The sequence below is a fragment of the Typopeltis vanoorti genome, chromosome 5, assembly GCF_054136105.1.
Source record: "Typopeltis vanoorti isolate ZY-2024b chromosome 5, IOZ_Tvanoo_1.0, whole genome shotgun sequence".
Classification (NCBI taxonomy): domain Eukaryota; kingdom Metazoa; phylum Arthropoda; class Arachnida; order Uropygi; family Thelyphonidae; genus Typopeltis; species Typopeltis vanoorti.
The window spans coordinates 56168915-56189563 of NC_143553.1; the positions used below are offsets into that span (position 1 = coordinate 56168915).

The 20649-nt window shown below is 33.4% G+C and overlaps 1 protein-coding gene across 5 annotated transcripts in view; it reads left to right on the top strand.

The window, feature by feature from the left end:
- The window catches only part of LOC150106430 (armadillo-like helical domain-containing protein 3), a 352469-nt gene that overhangs the window by 103035 nt on the left and 228785 nt on the right, over nucleotides 1–20649 (top strand). For all 5 annotated transcript variants that reach the window (XM_090392440.1, XM_090392443.1, XM_090392441.1 and 2 more), the window contains 2 exons: nucleotides 881–955; nucleotides 16427–16513. In XM_090392440.1, coding sequence (XP_090248566.1) covers nucleotides 881–955; nucleotides 16427–16513 — 162 coding nt within the window. The remainder of the gene's footprint in view (nucleotides 1–880; nucleotides 956–16426; nucleotides 16514–20649) is intronic.

Genomic DNA, 20649 nt, shown 5'->3' on the forward strand with positions numbered 1-20649 from the left:
GCATGTGCCTCAGGTACTACACATTACCTGAGGACCTGAACAAAAGTGTCAGTATTTAAAAACAGCTATTTTAAAAACAAGGGGTACAATTTATAGAAATGGGTTTAAAAGGGATACACAAGTGGAAAAAGGTTGAGAGCCACTGGAACTACAATATTGACGAAGATCAGTTATTGACTGATAACAGACTAATTTTGAGGAAAACTGTTGATAAGAAGTTAGTAATAATGTAAACTTTTATTATCTTATACATCCCTTGAGGGTACATATCAAGAAACTGATGATGTGAACAAACAAAATAAATGTATAGGAACAAATTGAACTATTGAAAGACATTAACAATTCTAATATAGGAAATTTCAAGATTAATTTTCCTTGTTTCAGTTTAGTTTAAAAGAGTAAAACCACCTTTTGTAAATGAGGCAGTTTCACTTATAAGGAGGTGGCTAGATTTGTCCTCCTGGAAAGTTTTTTTTTTATCCTGTGAAATAATTGTACCAGCCAGAGGACACATGTAATTACATTATAAAGTGATCTTCTTAGTTACTTTTAGCTATAATTTCAACTAAAACCAAAAATATACTTCTGAAAAGACAAGATAGAATGTATAATATACATTAATGATCTCTGAAAGTCTGAAGTTTTTTTATTTTTCCTTTTGCAGTTCTGTTATGTGTGCTATCACCTTTTAATTTAAATGTGGATTGCTATTATGTATGTATGTTTATTTATTGTTATTTATTCTTTGTTAGACTAATACTTTTGTGTGAGCTCGAAAAATAAAATCTTATATTTGTAATTTTTGCATAAAAATTTATAATTTTATATAAAATTTCCTTTAAAAAATGTACACTTAATGTTTTTTTGATTTTACATTTAGGCAACTGAAAATGTTAGCCAGAATACACTTCTTGAGTATTTAATGATGAACAGTATGTTTGAACCAATCATTCAGGTAAATCATTGTTTTGATTGATGTGCAACAAATTAATAACATATGACATTCAGTCTGTGTATATACTTATGTTGATATATTTGGCATGTAGCCTTATTGATCTGAAACTGTTTGCTTTTATATTATGATTTTGAAATTTAAATATGAGGTATAATTTTCAGACTTGTAGTTTTTTTTTTTGTAATGGTATTCTAATATTAGAAGGTTAGTGGTGTGCAATATAATTTTGAGTGTTTGAAAATCTATAATACATTGAATAATTATTATACTTGCTTAACAAATGTTGAGCTTATAGTTAGCATGTTACTATTATGAAACAAAGTGCAAAATTTCAATTAGAAAAGTTACTCATCAGGAAGAAAACATTGTTTACCTAGCTAACTTGATCAGATATGGTCAAATACTTGGCATGGCCTATTTTACTGGAAATTCCATTTTATTTATGTAGTTTGTTTTGAAATTACTGCATATTAAATATGTTCACATTGTATACCACCTGCCCACATATTGTGAAGGAAATGCTGTTTAAAACAGCATTAATTTGCACAGTATACATTATGTCTTGTGATCATGTTTTGTCATGTAGTCATGGACATTAAGTGAAGGGATGTCAAACAGTTTTTTGACATGCTAGTGAAAACCTGTTGACCATTTCTGTATTTCATTTTAAAAATCTTAAATATTTATATTTAATATTAAAATAATTAAATATTTAAAAATTGATTATATTGATTTGTTATTCTTCAAATTCTCACAGAACTGAATTATCGTAGGACCAAATTACACTACATCTTTCTCCTCAAGCATGTGGCAGTATGTTCTTTTTTAGTGCCATTTTCCTCAACTAACTGTATTCTGTTTTTGAGAATTACAGGTGAATCCCAAATTATGAAGGTAACACATTCATGGAAAAACTGAATTTATATTTTTCCATAAGCTATATTGTTAAATATATTATGCATTTCTGAACTAAATTACCTTAATACAAAGATGGTAATAAAAATGCATAATTTGAAAATAATTAATTTATTCTAAAAAAAAAAGTTCATTGTAAAAATGCATAATTTGCAAATAAAATTTTCCCTTTTTGTTAGTAGCAGACTAACAATGTTCTTGCAATGTAGGGGAAGAAAAAAAAACACGTTCAGTTTTTCTATTCTAATCAAGAATCCAAATTGTTAAACAGTGTTTCATTTCTTTGATAAAGGTATTTAATTTTTTAGATATAACTACAGACTAAACAGAACTTGCACTTCAACTATAATCATCTTTTTTCTTTTAATTTCTACATTAATTTCTTTTAATTACTTAGAATAATTGATGTCATAAACACAACTAATTGAATTAAGTGATTCACCATTTTCAAAATGTTGAATTATTGTCTGTCTTAGTTTCTGTTGAAATCAGTTGACTTTTTTTTTTTTTGACACTTTTAGCACTTTTACAATCACTACATTCACGTTTCTATATATTTTAAGAAAATTACAGTGTAGATAAATTAATTATAATAAATTAAATTAATATTCCTGATATTTTGGCAAAATTAAAAAATGCTGTCATCAGGGAACACTTTGCTACCGTATCGATATATTGTATGTGCATGCAGGCATTAACAATAAGACAGTGAGATTGAAGCATGGCAAGTAAAGTTGAGCCTAAAGTCTGAAATATTGCTCCTAGTGAGCTAATGGGTGGTCCTTGCTATTAGGCTGAAGTTTATCATTCAGAAAGTGAGTGCTTTTCAAATTTGGGGCGCTTTCATGCAACCAAACTCATTGAGGCTTGAGTGGTTTCTTAAGGATGAAACAGAGGAATAATCTCTCTTATATTTGCTGCAGTGCAGTAGAGTGGCCTTCTTCTGGCATGTCTTATGATGGGTGTCTAAAGCATGGTCAGCAAGTCCTGAATGGCTGTAGTCATAAAACTAATGATGCAGTTCTCATGTTTGGTAATTCTGATAGTGGCTGTCATATCTTTTTGACCATAATAGAACAATTTGCAACTGCAAGGAACCTGGTAAACATTTGGCAGGTGGGGTTGTGGCTTGTCTTTGATGGAACAGATAAGTGATGCCAATTTTCTATATGGTCTTTTTATATGTATTTTTTATGATTTTTTGTTCGTTTTTCTGATGTACCCATAGAATGGTGATAGATTTGGTGTAGTCTCTTCTGGAATGGGGAAGGAATGGGTGTTAGTATGTTTTGAATTTGGTGTGATTGTAGCCTTTGGCTAAGAAGGTGTCAAGAATGTGGGTAAGTTCAGTAGCAAGAGCACTGTTGTCAGAACTGATTCATGTTGCCCTGTTACATATAATTTTTTTTATCTGATATTGCAAGGACTAGTGACTGTTTGTGAATGTATCTGCCTGTGTGTGGGCAGATACATTCACAATGTATGTGAATGTATCTGCTAGTGATCCATTAGACTGGCTCGTAATCACAGTGGAGAAAAGCTGTTGTTTTCCTTTTTGCTACCTTAGCAAAACACATGTTTGATGCCAAGTTGATAGGAAAAATATCCAGAAAAAGACAGAGTTCTAGGTGGATTGATTCAGTCAGAAATGTCCTAGAAAACTGAAATATTAGATATGACAATCTTCAGGTCTTGAAAAATTTTGTGCTGTTCACCAGTCTGGCAAATATCTCATTCATCAGATGTTAGTCTGGGTGTACTCTATCACAGCCACCTAATACATCATAGTCGTGCTTATTCCAATTTGGTAGTTTTATGGTCACTCAAACAGGTTCCATTCTGTTTAAGTGGTGTACCACCTTAGATTAGCTCTGCTCACTTGAACTTTCTTGAATGCTAACGATGTTAAGTTCCTTCTTAATATCTTGATTTTTAATATGATTCTGCCATTGATGTTCTGTTCAAGTCTCCTAATTTTTCTCTGGACTCTCATGCCTGTGGTGTCTAGTCTTTAATCAACAAATTTATTTCTAATCCAACTTGCAGATCCATAAGTTAAAATTGGTTTTTGAACAATGTCTTGTATACCTAGTTTAGTGTTTTCGCTAATTTCTCTCTTAACTCCATATACATTAATTCATCTGGCTTATCTCCATACCATCTTTTCATATTCTATTGACTATTTACATATTTAATATGCCATCTTTGCTAAAAACTGTGCTTAAATAACTAAAATATTTCACATGTTCTATAGGTTTTCTCCATTGAGAATGCAGTTCAGGTTTTTTATGTTCTTACCTATTTTCATGGTTTTTGGTGTTTTTTATTGCTGATTTTCATGCCAAATTTGTTATGGCTATTATTCAATTTAATTAGAGAATCCTGAGGACTTGCACTGGATTTGTTTAGGAGTACAACATCATCTGTATAAAGCAGAGAGCTAAGTTTAATATCTCCAATCCTGATATCAGGTTTAACATCCTTTTCTTTCATAATGCAATCCTTATAGATGATGGTCAAGTTGTAATCCCACAGACAAAAGCTACCTATCCATGGATAGCAGTTACTTGTACATACTGCATGACATAAGAGTTAAGATGTGACACTGATAGCTAAAATAGCAGATTAGCTGTTTTTTGATATCTTTCAGAGTGAAAAGCAATATATAGTGGTGTGTGTGTGTGTGTGCGGGGCGTGCATGTGCGCAAGAGAGAGTGTTGAAATATACATCAGTCAAAGATAAAACTATGCTATAGTTGAAGATTCAGTGAACAGCAAATAATGCGCAGTTTATTATTCGAAGAGAATATATTTTCTTGTTCCTAATTTTCTCTTGATTCCTGAAGGAAACAAGACAAAATAAGGAACAAGAAAACAAAACTCTCTGAAGAGTTTTGTTAATAGTGAATGGTGAATTTTGATCTGTACTTTTTAAAAGTATGTAAGTATATTTTGTACAAAAAATATTGTACAAAATATTAAGGAAATTACATAACTAATACAGCACAAATCAGTATATCAACAACTTTCTCAAAAAAAAAAAAAAAACTGTATTGACCTGTTAAGAATTAATTTATTATTATCATTATTATTATTAAGAGAGACCTCCAGGGAGTCAGGCACTCATCGAGGGAGGCCACATACTACACACACCAGCTATCACTCTTATTCTTGAATTCGTTCACACTGTTTGCACTCACAACATCCAATGGCAATCCATTCCAATCACGCACCACCCTATGAGAGAACAATCTAGCTCTCACACCCTTCTTAGCAGCATTCATTCTCAGCTTCCAAGGATGCCCTCTTGTCCTTTCCCTGCCCTCCATTAATTGAAAAATTCCATCACTTAAATCCTATATGACTCTTTCAGAAGTTTCAATCATAAGTCTCAATCATATCACCCCTCTTTCTCCTATTTGCTAGTGTCTGCAGTCTACAAATTCTCAGTCTGTCTTCATAATCAGTATTCCACAATCCTGATATCTTTTCTATTTGTAATCTTTGCTGCATGGTCCCAAACTTCAACTTCCTATCTACTAACACTCCACGATCCCTAGCCTCATCAGTTTCTTTGAGCATAATCACGCTAAAGTGGATGACTTTACATTTATTCATGCAAGTAAAAAAAGGCATTTCTCTTCAAAAGGCATGCCTGCACTTCGAATTTAGTCGAATTGCAGGCATGTTATTCAGTAATATCAAGTTAATTAGATATTTCATCATCATCATCATCAAATTCCTGACATGTACCTTCAAGGGGTGTACAGGATACGATAGTACTACATGAAAAATTTAGATCATTACTAAATTTACTAAAATTACTAAATTACTAACTTCCTATCTACAATTTTCCTCCAAATCAGTTACTTGTCAAGACTTCAACATTATCAGATCTTATATTTCTATTGTCTAAGGCACACTTTGTACCGTATCAGTACACCTATATCTTGGTCTTCCTCTGGGTTGTATTCCTGCTAACCTGGCAGAGAACACTTGTTTTGCTAATCTTTCCTCGCCCATTCTGTTTAAGTGACCATACCACCTGAGATTAGTTCTGCTAACACGTTATTGGATGCTGACAATGTCAAGTTCATTCCTAATATCCTCGTTTTTAATATGATATTACCATTGATGCCATCTATTCATGCCTCTAATCTTTCTCAGGACTCTCATATCTGCGGTCTCTAGTCTTTGGTCAAGTGTTATACTTCTGACTAAGCTCTCAGATCCATAAGTTAAAACTGGTTTGAACACTGTCTTGTATACAGCTAATTTAGTGTTCTGACTAATTTCTTTCTTATTCCATATGAATTTATTCAATTGACTGCCTACCATACCAGCTTTGTTGATTCTGTTATCTATTTCCATACTTAATTTACCGTCTTCAGTAAAAATCGTGCCTAAGTAGCTGAAATGTTTTACTTGTTCCACAGGTTCCCGTTCACAACACAGTTGACATTTTCAGCAATTCAACATATTTTCATTGTCTTTGTTTTTTTAATGCTGACCTTCATACCATATCTATTGCAACAGTTATTCAATTTAGTCAGAGAATCTTGCAGACTTGTAGCGGATTTATTTAGAAGTATAACATCGTCCGCATAAAGCAAAGAGCTGCCATTAACATATCCATTTCTGATATCATGTTTAATACCACTTTCCTTCATAATGTGATCCATATAGATAATGAATAACAGAAGGGATAATGTACATCCTTGTCTCACACCAGATTTAACATTAAACCATCTTCCTGTACTTCCTTCAATTCTAACTGCTGACTTACAAATCAAATAAAGACTAAGTATTGCTTGATATAATGCCCCATTGACACCATGTAACTGTAACGTATTGAATAGCTTCTCTTTTGGCACCTTGTCATATTCCTTTTCCAGATCAACAAAACTTAAATACAGATATTTGTTATATTCCCATGATTTCTCAACTATTTATCGTAAAGTGAAGATCTGATCCTGACAGACTCTATTTGGCCTGAATCCAGCTTGTTCTTCACCAAGCTTTTCTTCCATAATTCTTCTCAACCGTTTCTAAAGTATACTTTCATAGATCTTGCTAGGAACACTCAGTAGGGAAATACCTCTGTAATTCTCACATTCAGTTCTATTTCCCTCTTTATTTATGGGTACTATTAGAGCTCTACTCTAATCATCAGGAATTTGTCACTCTGTCTGTCCACTGTAAGACTTTTATACCACCATACTTCAGCATTTCTGGTCGAATATCATCTACTCCTGCTGCCTTTCCATAATTTAAGCCTTTGATGGCTTTTTCTACTTCAATTATGGATATATATTCCTGACTGTATGCCTGGTCAGTGTTTTTTACCACTGTGCTATCATTGCGTGTTTCATTTAGCAATTTTTCGAAGTAATTACTCCATACTTCAAGGATTTCTTTTTCTCCTGTTTTCATGTCACCTTTATCATCTCCAACTCCTTTTACAGCACTCTTTCCTCCATATCACAGCTTATTCAACAACCTCCAGAATATCTTACTGCCTTCTTGATATATTATGTTCTTGCCAAAGTCCTCCCATGGCTTTTATTTAGCTAGTTTTACACAGTGTTTCATTTTCTTACATTTGTCTCTGTATTCTCTAAAAGCAAAAGTTGACTTATTTTCCAAGAACGTTTGATATGCTTTCTTCTTTTCCTTCACTGTCTCTTTAACTTCCTGTGTCCACCATGGAGTCCTGATTTTTCTATCCTTGCAGACAACCTCACCACATGCCTCTCTTGCTGAATCAATCAGGGTTTTCTTCAAGGCTTGCCTCTGAGTCTCCAATGTTTGGTTCCTGTTCTCAAACTCTTTCATTTTTTCTTCAATAATCTTTCTGTATTTTAGTCTACAGTTAACATCTGAGAGCTGCTTAACTTTTATTTACTTTAAAACTTTCTTACATTTTATTCTTTTCAATATGAAATTCAATTTTATCCTGCTCAAGACTAAATAGTGATCGCTTCCAATTTCAAATCCTCTATAAACTCTGGTGTCCTGCACCAGGGAGAAAACATCACTATCAACAATAACATAGTCAATGAGACTTTTCTTATTCCTTGCCTCTTTTCTCCATGTGAATTTGTGCACATTTTTATGTTGGAACATGGTGTTAGTAATAACCATTCCCTGTCCTGAGCAGAAATCCACCAGGTATTTGCCATTATTATTAGCTTTGCTCTTTTCTCCAAATTTTCCCAAAATATTTTTGTATATCTGACAGTCATTTCCTACTCTGCTATTTAGATCCCCAACAAGGACCAATTTTTCATTGTGTCAGTTGCTTTTTCTAAAGCCTCAAAAAATTCCTCCACTTCTACCTTAGTAGAACCTTCTGTGGGACCATAGGCACAAATAAGTCTCACTGTCCAATTTCCCATTCTGATATTTGCCCACATCACTCTATTTGACACTGCCTGCCATTCAAGAAGATTAGCCTCATATTTTGTGTTGAATACTATGGCTACCCCTTCTTTTCCGTGATTGTCATTTCCTGAATATAACATTTTGTATTTATAGCTCAGAAAAATATCACCAGTTTTTGTCTTTTTTGTTTCAGTCACCCCTATTATATTGATCTGGTACTTATCTAATTGTTCAGCTAGCTCCATTTCTTTGCCATTTAGGCTTCTTATTTAGTCTACAGTTAACATAGGACCGATCTTTAACTCTGATGATGTTAAGTTGGGGTGTGTGCTTTCAGATTTGTTCCAGTAGCTGACTTTTCTCTGTTCGCCCTGGTTCCCTGGTGAAAACAACAGTGGTCTTGTTTAACTGGGCGACGCCCCAGCCGGCATGAAATTGTCATGTTGTACCATCATTTTCTATATTGGTTTAAGCCAATAAGAATACAATTTGGTCGGCTTGCCAATTTGCCAGCCCATCCTCGTTCGTTCAGTATCCAGGTAGATACCCAACAAGGTGCACCACGAGAAGGTGAGGATTGGACATTAGGTCAGAAGCCTTCGTCGGTTCTCTGCATTCCTTTAAAGGTCTCCTCTCAGTTATACAGCTTTGGCCCTTAAGCACACCATTAGATATTTCAACTGGATAAATTCAAATCTGCCTGCTATATTCTGGATTCTTAAGTATGCTATATAGTAAAGTTTGTTTGGGTTCATTCATCATTAAAAGTATAAGGTAATTTTAATCCACATAATTTTATTGCTAAGTGGTATACTAGCAGATTACTTTATAAACTTTGTTTTGGATAAAACTAAGGCATTAAGTTTTTGAAAGCAAACATTTCTAATGTTTTGTATAGCACAAAATGAGAATGACATTTAAAACTTGGTTTTAATCTGTAATTTCAATTATTTCATTTAAAGAACTCTGAGATAAATGTATGTGCTTTTTTGAAATTAATAATTCCAAATATTTGGTTAAAACGCATGCAATTTGAAATAAGAACCAAATACCTAGCATGAAAAGTGGCACATGCATTAGAAATGATGTTTAGAATAAAGTAAAAAAAGCCGTCTTTTCTTGCAATTAGCACTTCGCATTCATGCACAGTTTTCACACTGAAAATCATTATATAAAATAAAAGATACAAAAATCTTTTTCCCCCATTCAAAAAAACAAAGGAAATAGAAGAAATATACAAAAACAAAAGAAATGTAGCTAAATCTATATTAAAGAAGGCCTGCCAAGATTCATGGTAAAGATTTCTTAATAAAACAGAAAATGAAGATATAATGGAAGACAAAAAATATTGTACAAAATATTAAGGAAATTACATAACTAATATATAGTTATGTACAAGAAAAACGATGGATAGGGCATTATAAGAATTCATGGTATGACCCAAATCTGTCAATTGAAAATAATGAAGAAATTATTAGTTCAGATATAGAACTATAAAAATTGAAGAATTAAAAGAAGAAATGAAGATTTCAAAAATATGAAATCAACTCCATTAGATGGCGTAAATATAGAGTGTGGTGGAGAATATTCACATCAAAGATTCTTAAAGTTAATAAATAACTGTTGGAGGAAATGTCAGTCCTATCAGATTTGTTAAAAGCTGTGATTATATCTATAATAAGAAATGAGATAGATAGATATGAGCATTTAATTTGAAGACTCATTTAGCCTTTGTAGATTATAAGAAAACTTTTGATAAAATACATAGAGAAAAATTATGGAGTATAATGTGAGAACACAAGGACACCCATTACAGGCTATACAAAGCTTATATAAAAACAAAAAGTTACAATTAGGCAAAAATTGACAGAAGAAATCAAAATTAATTAAGACATAAGACAAGTATGTAGTTTGTATCCAACTCTATTCAATATATATAGATAGATAGATCAAATTACAAATATATGGGAAACAATAAAACAAGGTATCCGGTACTCATATCTGTAGTCTCTAGTCTTTATTCAACTGTTTTACTTCTAACCCTCTGATCCATAGGTTAATACTGGCTTGAACACTGTCTTGTATATTGCTAGTTTAGTGTTCTGGTTAATCTGCCTTGTTTCATATAAATTTATGTGGTAACATACCACCATGCTGTTAGAAATATTTTGTTCTTTAAGTTCTCCATTGAGAATGCAGTTAGTTTTCTATGTTCCTGGCTATTTTCCTAGTTTTACCTTCTTATTACTTATTTTCATGCCATATTTGTTTCAGCATTTATTCAATTTAGATAGGGAGATTAATATCTTCTTCGATTTTGAATGGCAATGGTGTTAGTGTGCAACATTGTCTCATGCATGACTTGATATCAAACCATCTTCCTGTTCCTTGAATTCTGAGTTCTGACTTACAACTTACATATAGATTGGTTATTGCTCTGTACTCTGTTCCATTAATACTATATAAATGTAGTGTTTTGAACAACTTTTCTTTTGGCACCTTGTTATAAACTTTTTTCAGATCTTCAAAACTTAAATACAGATTTTTGTTTTATTACCATGATTTTTCAACTATCTTTCATAAAGTGAAAATATGATCCTCTTTGGCCTCAACCAAGCTTGTGCTTCACCAAATTTTTCTTTCACAATTTTTCTTAGCTTCTTCTCAAGTATGCTTGCATAAATATTATTTGGAATGCTGAGTAAGCAAACTCCTCTCTCACACATTCACTTTTATTTTCTGTTTTTATAGATGGGAACTATGAGAGCTTTACTCCATCATCTGGAATTTGACCTTGTGACCATGCCTTCTGAATTATGCAGTTCAGCTGCTGTAAAAATTTTATACTTCTATACTTGAGTATTTCTGGTCAGATATCATCTACTCCAACTGCCTTCCCACATTTCAGGTTTTTTCTATCCTTTTCTGGCTATTGATATGTGCTCCTGGTTGCATTCCTCTTGTATATTTTCTGCCACTGATCTGCTTTATGTCTTTCATGATAACTCAAAATATTTAGGATATCATTATCTTCAGTTTCCATATTACCTTTCATCTTGGCTCCTTTTACAGTATCATTTTTTCTATTTCTGAGCTTTTCAATAGTCTCCAGAATATTTTGTAATGTTCTATATTCTTACCAGTCTTCTCAAGACTTTTGATTAGCTACTTTTACACACTACTTTACTTTCTTACATTTTTCTTAGTATTCTCTTATGGCATCTGCCTACTTAATTGCTTGGAACTTTCAATATACTTTTTCAGGAATGCCTCTTTAACTTCTTTAGTCTACTATGCAGTTCAGATTTTTCTATCCTTGCACATGACTTTACTACATGCCTCTCTGGCTGAATCAGTCAGTGCTTAATTCAGGGTCTGTCACTAAGTTTCCAAGGTTGATTATTGTTTTCAAACCCTTTCATGTTTCTTTCAATAATAATTGTATATTTAAGTCTGCCGTTCATCTTGCAAAACTGTTCAACTTTGATACTTTTTAATTAAAACTTTCTTACATATTTTACTTTTCAATATGATATTCAGTTTTATTCTGCTCAAAACTAAATTGTGATCAATTTATTATACAGGGGATCTGAAACCAATTTCAGATCCCCTGTATAATCTGCTTTCCTGAACCAGCATGAAGATAGTGCTTTCCACAGTGACCTACTCAGTGAGACTCTTCTTATTCTTTGTGTCTTCTCTCCATGTATATTTATGCACTCTTTATGTTGAAACATAATGATGACACTAGTCCATGTTCTGAAGAGAAGTCCAGCAGGTAGTTAACATTATTATTAGCTTTATTCTAAGTTGTTCCTACAAATTTCCATACTTGTGAAATTCATTTCCTTCTCTGCTGTTTAGACCTCTAGCAAGGACCAACTGTTCATTCATTTTTCATTACATCAGCTGCCTTCTCTAATGATTAGGAAAATTCCTCCACTTCTTAGTAGAATCTTCTGTTGAACGATAAGCATGAATGTCTCATTGTCCAATTCCTCATTTTGATATTTGTCCACATCACTACTTGATATTACCTGTCATTCAAGGAGATTGTCTTCATGTTTGGTATTGAAGACTATAGCTACTCTAGCCTCTGTAATTGCTGCTTGGAAGAGCATCATCTGTTTTTCTCTTCTTTGTTTCAGTAATGTTAATTATGTCGATGTGGTATTTCTCAAATTCTTCTGCCAGTTCAACTTTTTGCCTTAATGCTTCTTATGTTTATTACTATCTTGAATTCTGCTGATGTTTAGTTTGAGTTTATTTCAGTAGCTGACTTTGCACTGTTTCTCCTAGTTTTCTGATGAAAACAGGAGGGTCTTGCTTAAACTGGGTGATACTCCAAGCTGGCTTGACTTTTCTTTCATCTTGCTGGTTAGCTAAACCCTAAATTGTCAGCTTGTCCTCATTTGTCTGATATCCAGGTAGACACCTGGTAAAGGTACATCACGAGAAGTTGAGTATTGACATAGGTCAGAAGCTTTGATTGGTTCTCCACATTCCTAAAAGTCTCCTCCGAGTCATCTAGCTTTGTCCCTTTACCAACTTCAGAGTTGGTAAAGTCCTACAACAAGACCACTTCTCTTCTAGACATATTTTGCCCAAACATTTAAAGAATGAGAATCTTTATATGTGCTACTTTGGCCTCTTGAAGATTTAGGTTTAGGTGCCCCTACAGAACAGTGTCTAGAGATGTGACCTAGTTTCCCACATCTGAAACATTTGATACTGTTATATACGTCCATTTGCTTTTCATGTGACATTCTTTTCTCATTACACAACTCACATTTCCCTTTGCACAGGAAGTCAACTGTAACTGAAGTTCTGAAACTGAACTTCAAAATTTCATCCTGCGTCCTTGAAATAACCAATATCTTATCATCTTCAGGTCTTCACATTTTGGTATTTTAGAAACAGCATATAAACAAAAATCTTTTGTTACTCTTTTCAATATTTTGTCCAAAAAAGTCAGCTGGCATTTTAAGTAGAGTTCCCATTCCATTCCCCAGTGCAGGTTAGGTTCAGTGGCCTGTCACAACCAATTAATGTGGCTTATTTCAAACCTAATCAGTGCTTTGTTTGATAGGATGGTTAATTGTGTCTGCACAGTATTCATTTGGGCTGGTTTCCCTGTTTTGCAGGATGAAAAACCTGAGTTTCCAGGAGAGGGAAACCCTGACAAAGAAACAGGAAGCAAAATTATATAGTTTTGCTTCCGGTTTGCATAAAATATTACAAATAATTAGACCACAACTTATAAAAAAAATGATGCATGAGTTATATCAACAGACACTATAAAAGTATCCAGTGAAATAAAAAAGATGTTGATAGGAATGGATTGGATATATACTGAGAATAGGAAGAGGAGAAATTCCAAGGTTAGCTTTGTGGATTCCAGAAGAGGAAAGGAAAGGGCCTAAACTGACTTAGCAAAGGATGACAGAGAGATAAAGATGGCTGGTTGGGTTTACTTTTCATCTCTTCAGATGAAATTGTCTGCCAACTAAAGACATGCAAACATCATGCTACAGTGAAATTCAAACCCTCAGCCTGTTAATAGAGAAGCAGAATTGGTTACAAAAGACAGGGCCAACTGAGAAGATGGATCTTGGCCTTATAGCCTTATGTGCCTTGTAGCATAAAGAGGTAGTAGTTTCTGTGGTTCATTTCTTATAGAGAAAATATGTCTAGTAACCTCTGGAATGACATCCACCATCAATGGCTGATGTCATGTCATTCCAAATGTTACTGCTTTAATAAACCATTGCAAATGAATAAATTTATTGCTGTTGAAAAATTTCCTAGTTACTGAATTGGTTTTTTTTTTTTTCCATTATAATATGAGTGTAACGCCATCTTTCACTTATGTGAGCATGTACTTCTCAATTTATTTGCTGTTTCCATTTTAGAAATTATGGACTTTACAACTGTGTTATAAATAACTCTTTTAATTTCCTGATGTTTCGATCTTCATATTAAGATCATCATTTGGAGCATATACAAATATACGGGCCAAGCTAAGTTACATTACACACAGTATGCTAAAGAAACAATGATTTGATCACGGTTATTCAACTGGCATGACCTCTAGTGAACAAAAAAAAAAAAAAATGACAAATGAATTAATTATTTAGAAACTACATCAAGCTAAATTCTGTTTAAGATAATATGAGCAAACATTCTTTCTTATAGATAGTTTTCTTTCAGTAAAAATGATGTCCTATTTTTAACATTACAATTGTTATTCTTTGACTGGAAAAGCACCAGTTGTTTACATCACACCAAAACATGGTGTGAACGCAATTTTAAGGAAGCCTGTGAGATTCTTATCAACCACCCCAATCTGAACAATAATGATGGTCTAAAAATCCCAAGCATTTGGAAGGCACATATTCTACCCATGGAACCTTTCTCTCTAAGAGTTAACTATAAACAGGACTGTAGATAATCCAGAATCCTAAATGAAGAATAGCAATTGTAATGTTAAAAATAGGACATCATTGTTACTGAAAGAAAATTATCTATAAGAAAGAATGTCTGCTCATGTTATCTTAAATAGAATTTAGCTTTGATGTAGTTTCTAAATAATTAATTTTTTTTTTTTCACTAGATGTCATGCCAGTAGAATAACCGGTGATCAAATCATTGTTTCTTTATCTTGCTGTGTGTAATGTAACTCAGCTTGTCCTGTATATTTGTATATACAGGACAAGCTGAGTCCAGATGATGACCTTAATATGAAGATTGAAACGTCAGGAAATTAAAAGAGTTATTTATAACATAGTTGTAAAGTCCATAATTTCTAAAGTGAATGCTGATCACCATGTAACATTAAAGAAAGGATTATTTACTGTTTATTTAGGACTCATCTCTTAGAAGTTCTTAACTACCAATAAGAAATGAGCATTGAAGTTGTGCAATTCATTGCTTTAATAAAATTTAATGTCAATAAGCCATATATCTATAACTATAAATGTGCACATATGCCACAGTAATTAACATTTTAATAATGTGTAAATATTTCATCTTAAGTATCATAAGACATCATCAGTACAGTTATTAAACAATAGGAATTACATTTAAAAAAAAATACATTGGTGCATATGCTTACATTGGAGTCCCTCTGTGTATACAGTGGCATGTTTAAGATTAAAAACTATTGCACTATACTTAAATTAAATTAAAATATAACTGCTAAATTTATTTTATACAATTGAGGATAAGAATTTTTAATTCTTAAACATTCCACTGTATACATAGAGGGACCCCAATGTAAGCATGTGCACTAATGTGTTTTTTTAATGTAATTCTTATTGTTATTTAATAACTGTATTAATGATGTCTTATAATACTTAAGATGAAATATTTACATATTATTAAAAAGTTAATTACTGTGGCATATGTGTGAATTTATAGTTATGAATACTCCACAGGTTTCACTGTACAAGAAAGCCATATATCTCTTCTATTAATAAGGGCATTATATGCAACATATTTGAGATATGTTGGGATATTTAAATTTCAGTGCATAAATATAAAGGCAAGCTGTAACATTAAGAATATTAGAGCAGACTTCCCACAGTTATTCTTATAACTTTAGGAGTCTCTTCATAAATATGATAATTATTACACTTTATAAATATGGATGCTTTTGCTCTGCATAATATTTTTCATGACCAAATATTTTGTCCTTGAAATGTTAAAATGTGTAACATATTAGTATTGGTTGCCATATGTGATAAACCAGGATAAACACCCTGCTCTAAATGAAAATAATTTTCATCTCTTTAGATGAAATTGTCTGGCAACTAAAGGCATGCAAACATCATGCTACAGTGATATTCAGACCCTCAGCCTGTTAATAGAAAAGAGGAAGCTATTCACATGGGAATCATGATTTGAACATTGCATGTGATAGACTGAAATGTTTAAAATACTATTTCTGGTTTATTTTGTTGCTTAATAGAACAGTAATTCAGTAATTTTTTTTTGAGCCTGGTGACATATATTTTAAAAGCAAAAGAAAGAAAGATGATTTGGGAAGTTAGATTATTTGTTTTAAAGCATTTTTTTTTCAACTATTGATTTGAATAAAAATTTTCTGAATGAGATGAAGGATGTTCAAGTATTTCTTAAGTGGTTATAGATTAATTGAACATTCTTTTATAGTTATTAGCAGATCCACAACCCAGGCTTCATCATGGTTGTGATGCTGTGTTATTGTTAACAATTCTTGTGAACTACAGGAAAAATGAGGTAAGTTATTTATTTATACATGTTATTTAAATAAAATCACATCTTTTATTCTACAACAGTTAGGATTACTAGGGCTGTCCTCCATTGCTTCTTTTAAATATTGAATTATTTTTACTTACTAGCCTTTTAACTACTTCTTTCCAATATGTATTACAGTTTTTGAAAATAGTTCTCTATAAAGTTGAATGACTGTATGTTAATTGAGATATGTTACACATCATCATCATCATCAAATTCCTGCCATGTACCCTCAAGGGGTGTACAGGATATGATAGTACTACATGAAAAAATTACATCATTACTAACTTCCTATCTACAATTTTCCTCCAAATCAGTCTGTTACTTGTCAAGACTCCAACATTATCAGATCTTATATTTCTATCGTCTAAGGCACTTTGTACCGTAATAATCCACATATACAGGGTGTTCGGGATAAATTTGACAGTTTCGTAAGGAAAAAGAAAATCTTCTTTGTATCTATTAAATTTAATGAATTGACAAAAAAACATTACAGGCAGAGTTAATTACAATACTATCAACAAGATTTACTCAAAATAACCACCATTAGCATCGATCACAGCTTCAATTCTGCTTCGGAACCTCGAACAAGCTGATGCTACAGTCTCCCTGGGAAGGGCCGCAAAAACTGTTTTAATTTTATCCATTAACTGGGCTTTTGTATTACTGGAAGTGCGATTGGTGTCTTTTTCAACTGCGCCCCATACAAAATAATCCATGGGGTTAAGGTCTGGGGAGTTTGGAGGCCAAACATTTGGACTGGTGAAGTCGTAGAAATTTTCAGACAACCATTTTTTACTTTTCCCAGAGGTGTGGCAAGGGGCCGAATCCTGCTGCCATACATACGGCCTACCATTGGCTACCCTTGTTATCCAGGGCTTGACTACAGTTAGCAACTCCACGAACAAAGCCCGAATTCCAATGCCAGGGTTCTTCAACACCTGTTCCTGCAGATTTGCGAGGAATTCTGCTGTACGAACGCAATCAGATCGTCTGCTAGGGATCTTTCTTCTTGCTACATCCTCGTAGTCACCATTGCAAGTCTCTAGTTCATGCCTGATTGTTTTTACTGTATTCAGGGAGCATTGGGCAGCAGTCGTAATATCCTTATTTTGATGGCGGGCACGAATCATCATGATACAAGTTATTCTCTTCCATGATTCAGGTGGGTTCCAGCTATCCATCCTTTCTGACATCTTGTATATGAATGAAGAAGGGTCCAAACTTTTAAATGAAGAGAAGTGTGTGTTAATACATGTAACTTACGAAAAAATATAATTAATTATAAATATGTCAAATTTATCCCGAACACCCTGTATATCTTGGTCTTCCTCTGGGTCGTTTTGCTGCCAACCTGGCAGAAAAAACTTGTTTTGCTAATCTTTCCTTGCCCATTCTGTTTAAGTGACCAAACCACCTGAGATTAGCTCTGCTAACGCATTCCTGGATGCTGACAATGTCAAGTTCTTTCCTGATATCCTCGTTTTTAATATGATGTTGCCATTGATGCCATCTGTTCACGCCTCTAATCCTTCTCAGGACTCTCATATCTGCAGTCTCTAGTCTTTGGTCAAGTATTTTACTTCTGACCAAGCTCTCAGATCCATAAATTAAAACTAGTTTGAACACTGTCTTGTATATAGCTAATTTAGTGTTCCAACTAATTTCTCTCTTATTCCATATGAATTTATTCAATTGACTTCCCACCATACCAGCTTTGCTGATTCTGTTGTCTATTTCTATGTTGAATTTACCATCTTCACTAAAAATTGTGCCTAAGTAGCTGAAATGTTTTACTTGTTCCACAGGTTCTCCATTAACAACACAGTTGACATTTTCAATGATTCTGCCTATCCTTGTCTCACACCAGATTTAACATTAAAGCATCTTCCTGTACTTCCTTCAATTCTAACTGCTGACTTACAACTCAAATAAAGACTAAGTATTGCTTGATATAATGCCCCATTGACACCATATAACTGTAATGTATTGAATAGCTTCTCTCTTGGCACCTTGTCATATGCCTTTTCCGGATCGACAAAACTTAAATACAGATATTTGTTATATTGTGATGCTTTCTCAACTATTTGTCATAAAGTGAAGATCTGATCCTGACAGCCTCTATTTGGCCTGAATCCAGCTTGTTCTTCACCCAGCTTTTCTTCCACAATTCTTCTCAATCGTTTCTCAAGTATACTTACATAGATCTTGCCAGGAACACTTAGTAGGGAAATACCTCTGTTATTCTCACATTTAGTTTTATTTCCCTTTTTATATATGTGTACTATGAGAGCTGTACTCCAATCATTGGGAATTTGTCCCTCTGTCCAGGCTTTCTGAACTGTGCAGTGCAGCCACTGTAAGACTTTTATACCACCATACTTCAGCATTTCTGGTCGAATATCATCTACTGCTGCTGTCTTTCCACATTTTAAGCCTTTGATGGTTTTTTCTACTTCAAGTATGGATATGTATTCCTGACTGCATGCCTGGTCAGTGTTTTTTACCACTGTGCTGTCATCACTGCTTCTTTCATTTAGCAGTTTTTCAAAGTAATTACTCCATACTTCAAGGATATCTTTTTCTTCCGTTTTCATGTCACCTTTATAATCTCTAACTCCTTTTACAGCACTCTTTCCTCCATTCCTAAGCTTCTTCAACAACCTCCAGAATATTTTGCCACCTTCTTGATATTTATTTTCTATATTCTTGCCAAATCCTCCCATGATTTTTGTTTAGCTAGTTTTACAGTGTTTAGCATTCTTGCATTTGTCTCTGTATTCTCTAAGAGCACAAGCTGACTTATTTGCCAGGAACTTTTGATATACTTTCTTCTTTTCCTTCACTGCCTCTTTAACTTCCTGTGTCCACCACGGAGTTCTAATTTTTCTATCCTTGCAGACAACTTTACGACATGCCTCTCTAGCTGAATCAATCAGGGATTTCTTCAAGGCTTGCCACTGAATCTCCAAGTTTTGATTCCTGTTTTCAAACTTTTTCATTTTTTCTTGAATAATCTTTGTGTATATTAGTCTACAGTTCACATCTGAGAGCTGCTCAACTTTCGCTTTAAAACTTTCTTACATGTTCTTCTTTTCAATATGAAATTCAATTTTATCCTGTTCAAGACTAAATAGTGATCGCTTCCAATTTCAAATCCTCTGTACACTCTGGTGTCCTGCACCAGGGAGAAAACATCACTATCAACAATAACATAGTCAATGAGACTTTTCTTATTCCTAGCCTCTTCTCTCCATGTGAATTTGTGCACATTTTTATGTTGGAACATGGTGTTAGTAATAACCAGTCCATGTCCTGAGCAGAAATCCAACAGATATTTGCCATTATTAGCTTTGCTGTTTTCTCCAAATTTTCCCAAAACATTTTTGTATGTTTCACAATCATTTCCTACTCTGCTATTTAGATCCCCAACAAGGACCAACTTTTCCTTTTTCATTGTGTCAGTTGCTTTTTCTAAAGCATCAAAAAATTCCTCCACTTCTTCCTTAGTAGAACCTTCTGTGGGACCATAGGCACAAATAAGTCTCATTGTCCAGTTCCCCATTCTCATATTTGCCCTCATTACTCTACTTGAGACTGCCTGCCATTCAAGAAGATTAGCCTCGTATTTTGTGTTGAATACTGTGGATATGTTACACTGTAATAAAAAATTAGGCAAGGATTTCTTATGTAAAAAATATTTTCTTTCTTCATAAAATTTTAGTATGATTGATATAAAAGCAGACAATAGCACTAGCATAAATAACAGAAAGATTATTAAATCATCATCCTGTCCTAAAGCTTTCTTGATTTTTGAGTTCTGCGAAGGATAAGTATTCTCTACTGGCATTCCCTGCTGCTTATCATTGCATCTGTTGTTTAGTTTGTTATGGCCACTCTAAGAGAGAGTCATAGCTGTTCATTGCAAAAAACATAAGAAATACATTAAAACAAACAAAAACAAAAAACGCTTTAACCCAACCACGGTATTTGAGTACTATAGGTTTATAACCTATTATGGGTTGGAATCACATTAAAAAAAAAAAAAATTAATGAACCAGAACAATCTAGATGTAGTATGCTTATCATTATTCACACAAACAGGATTTTCTGCAAAA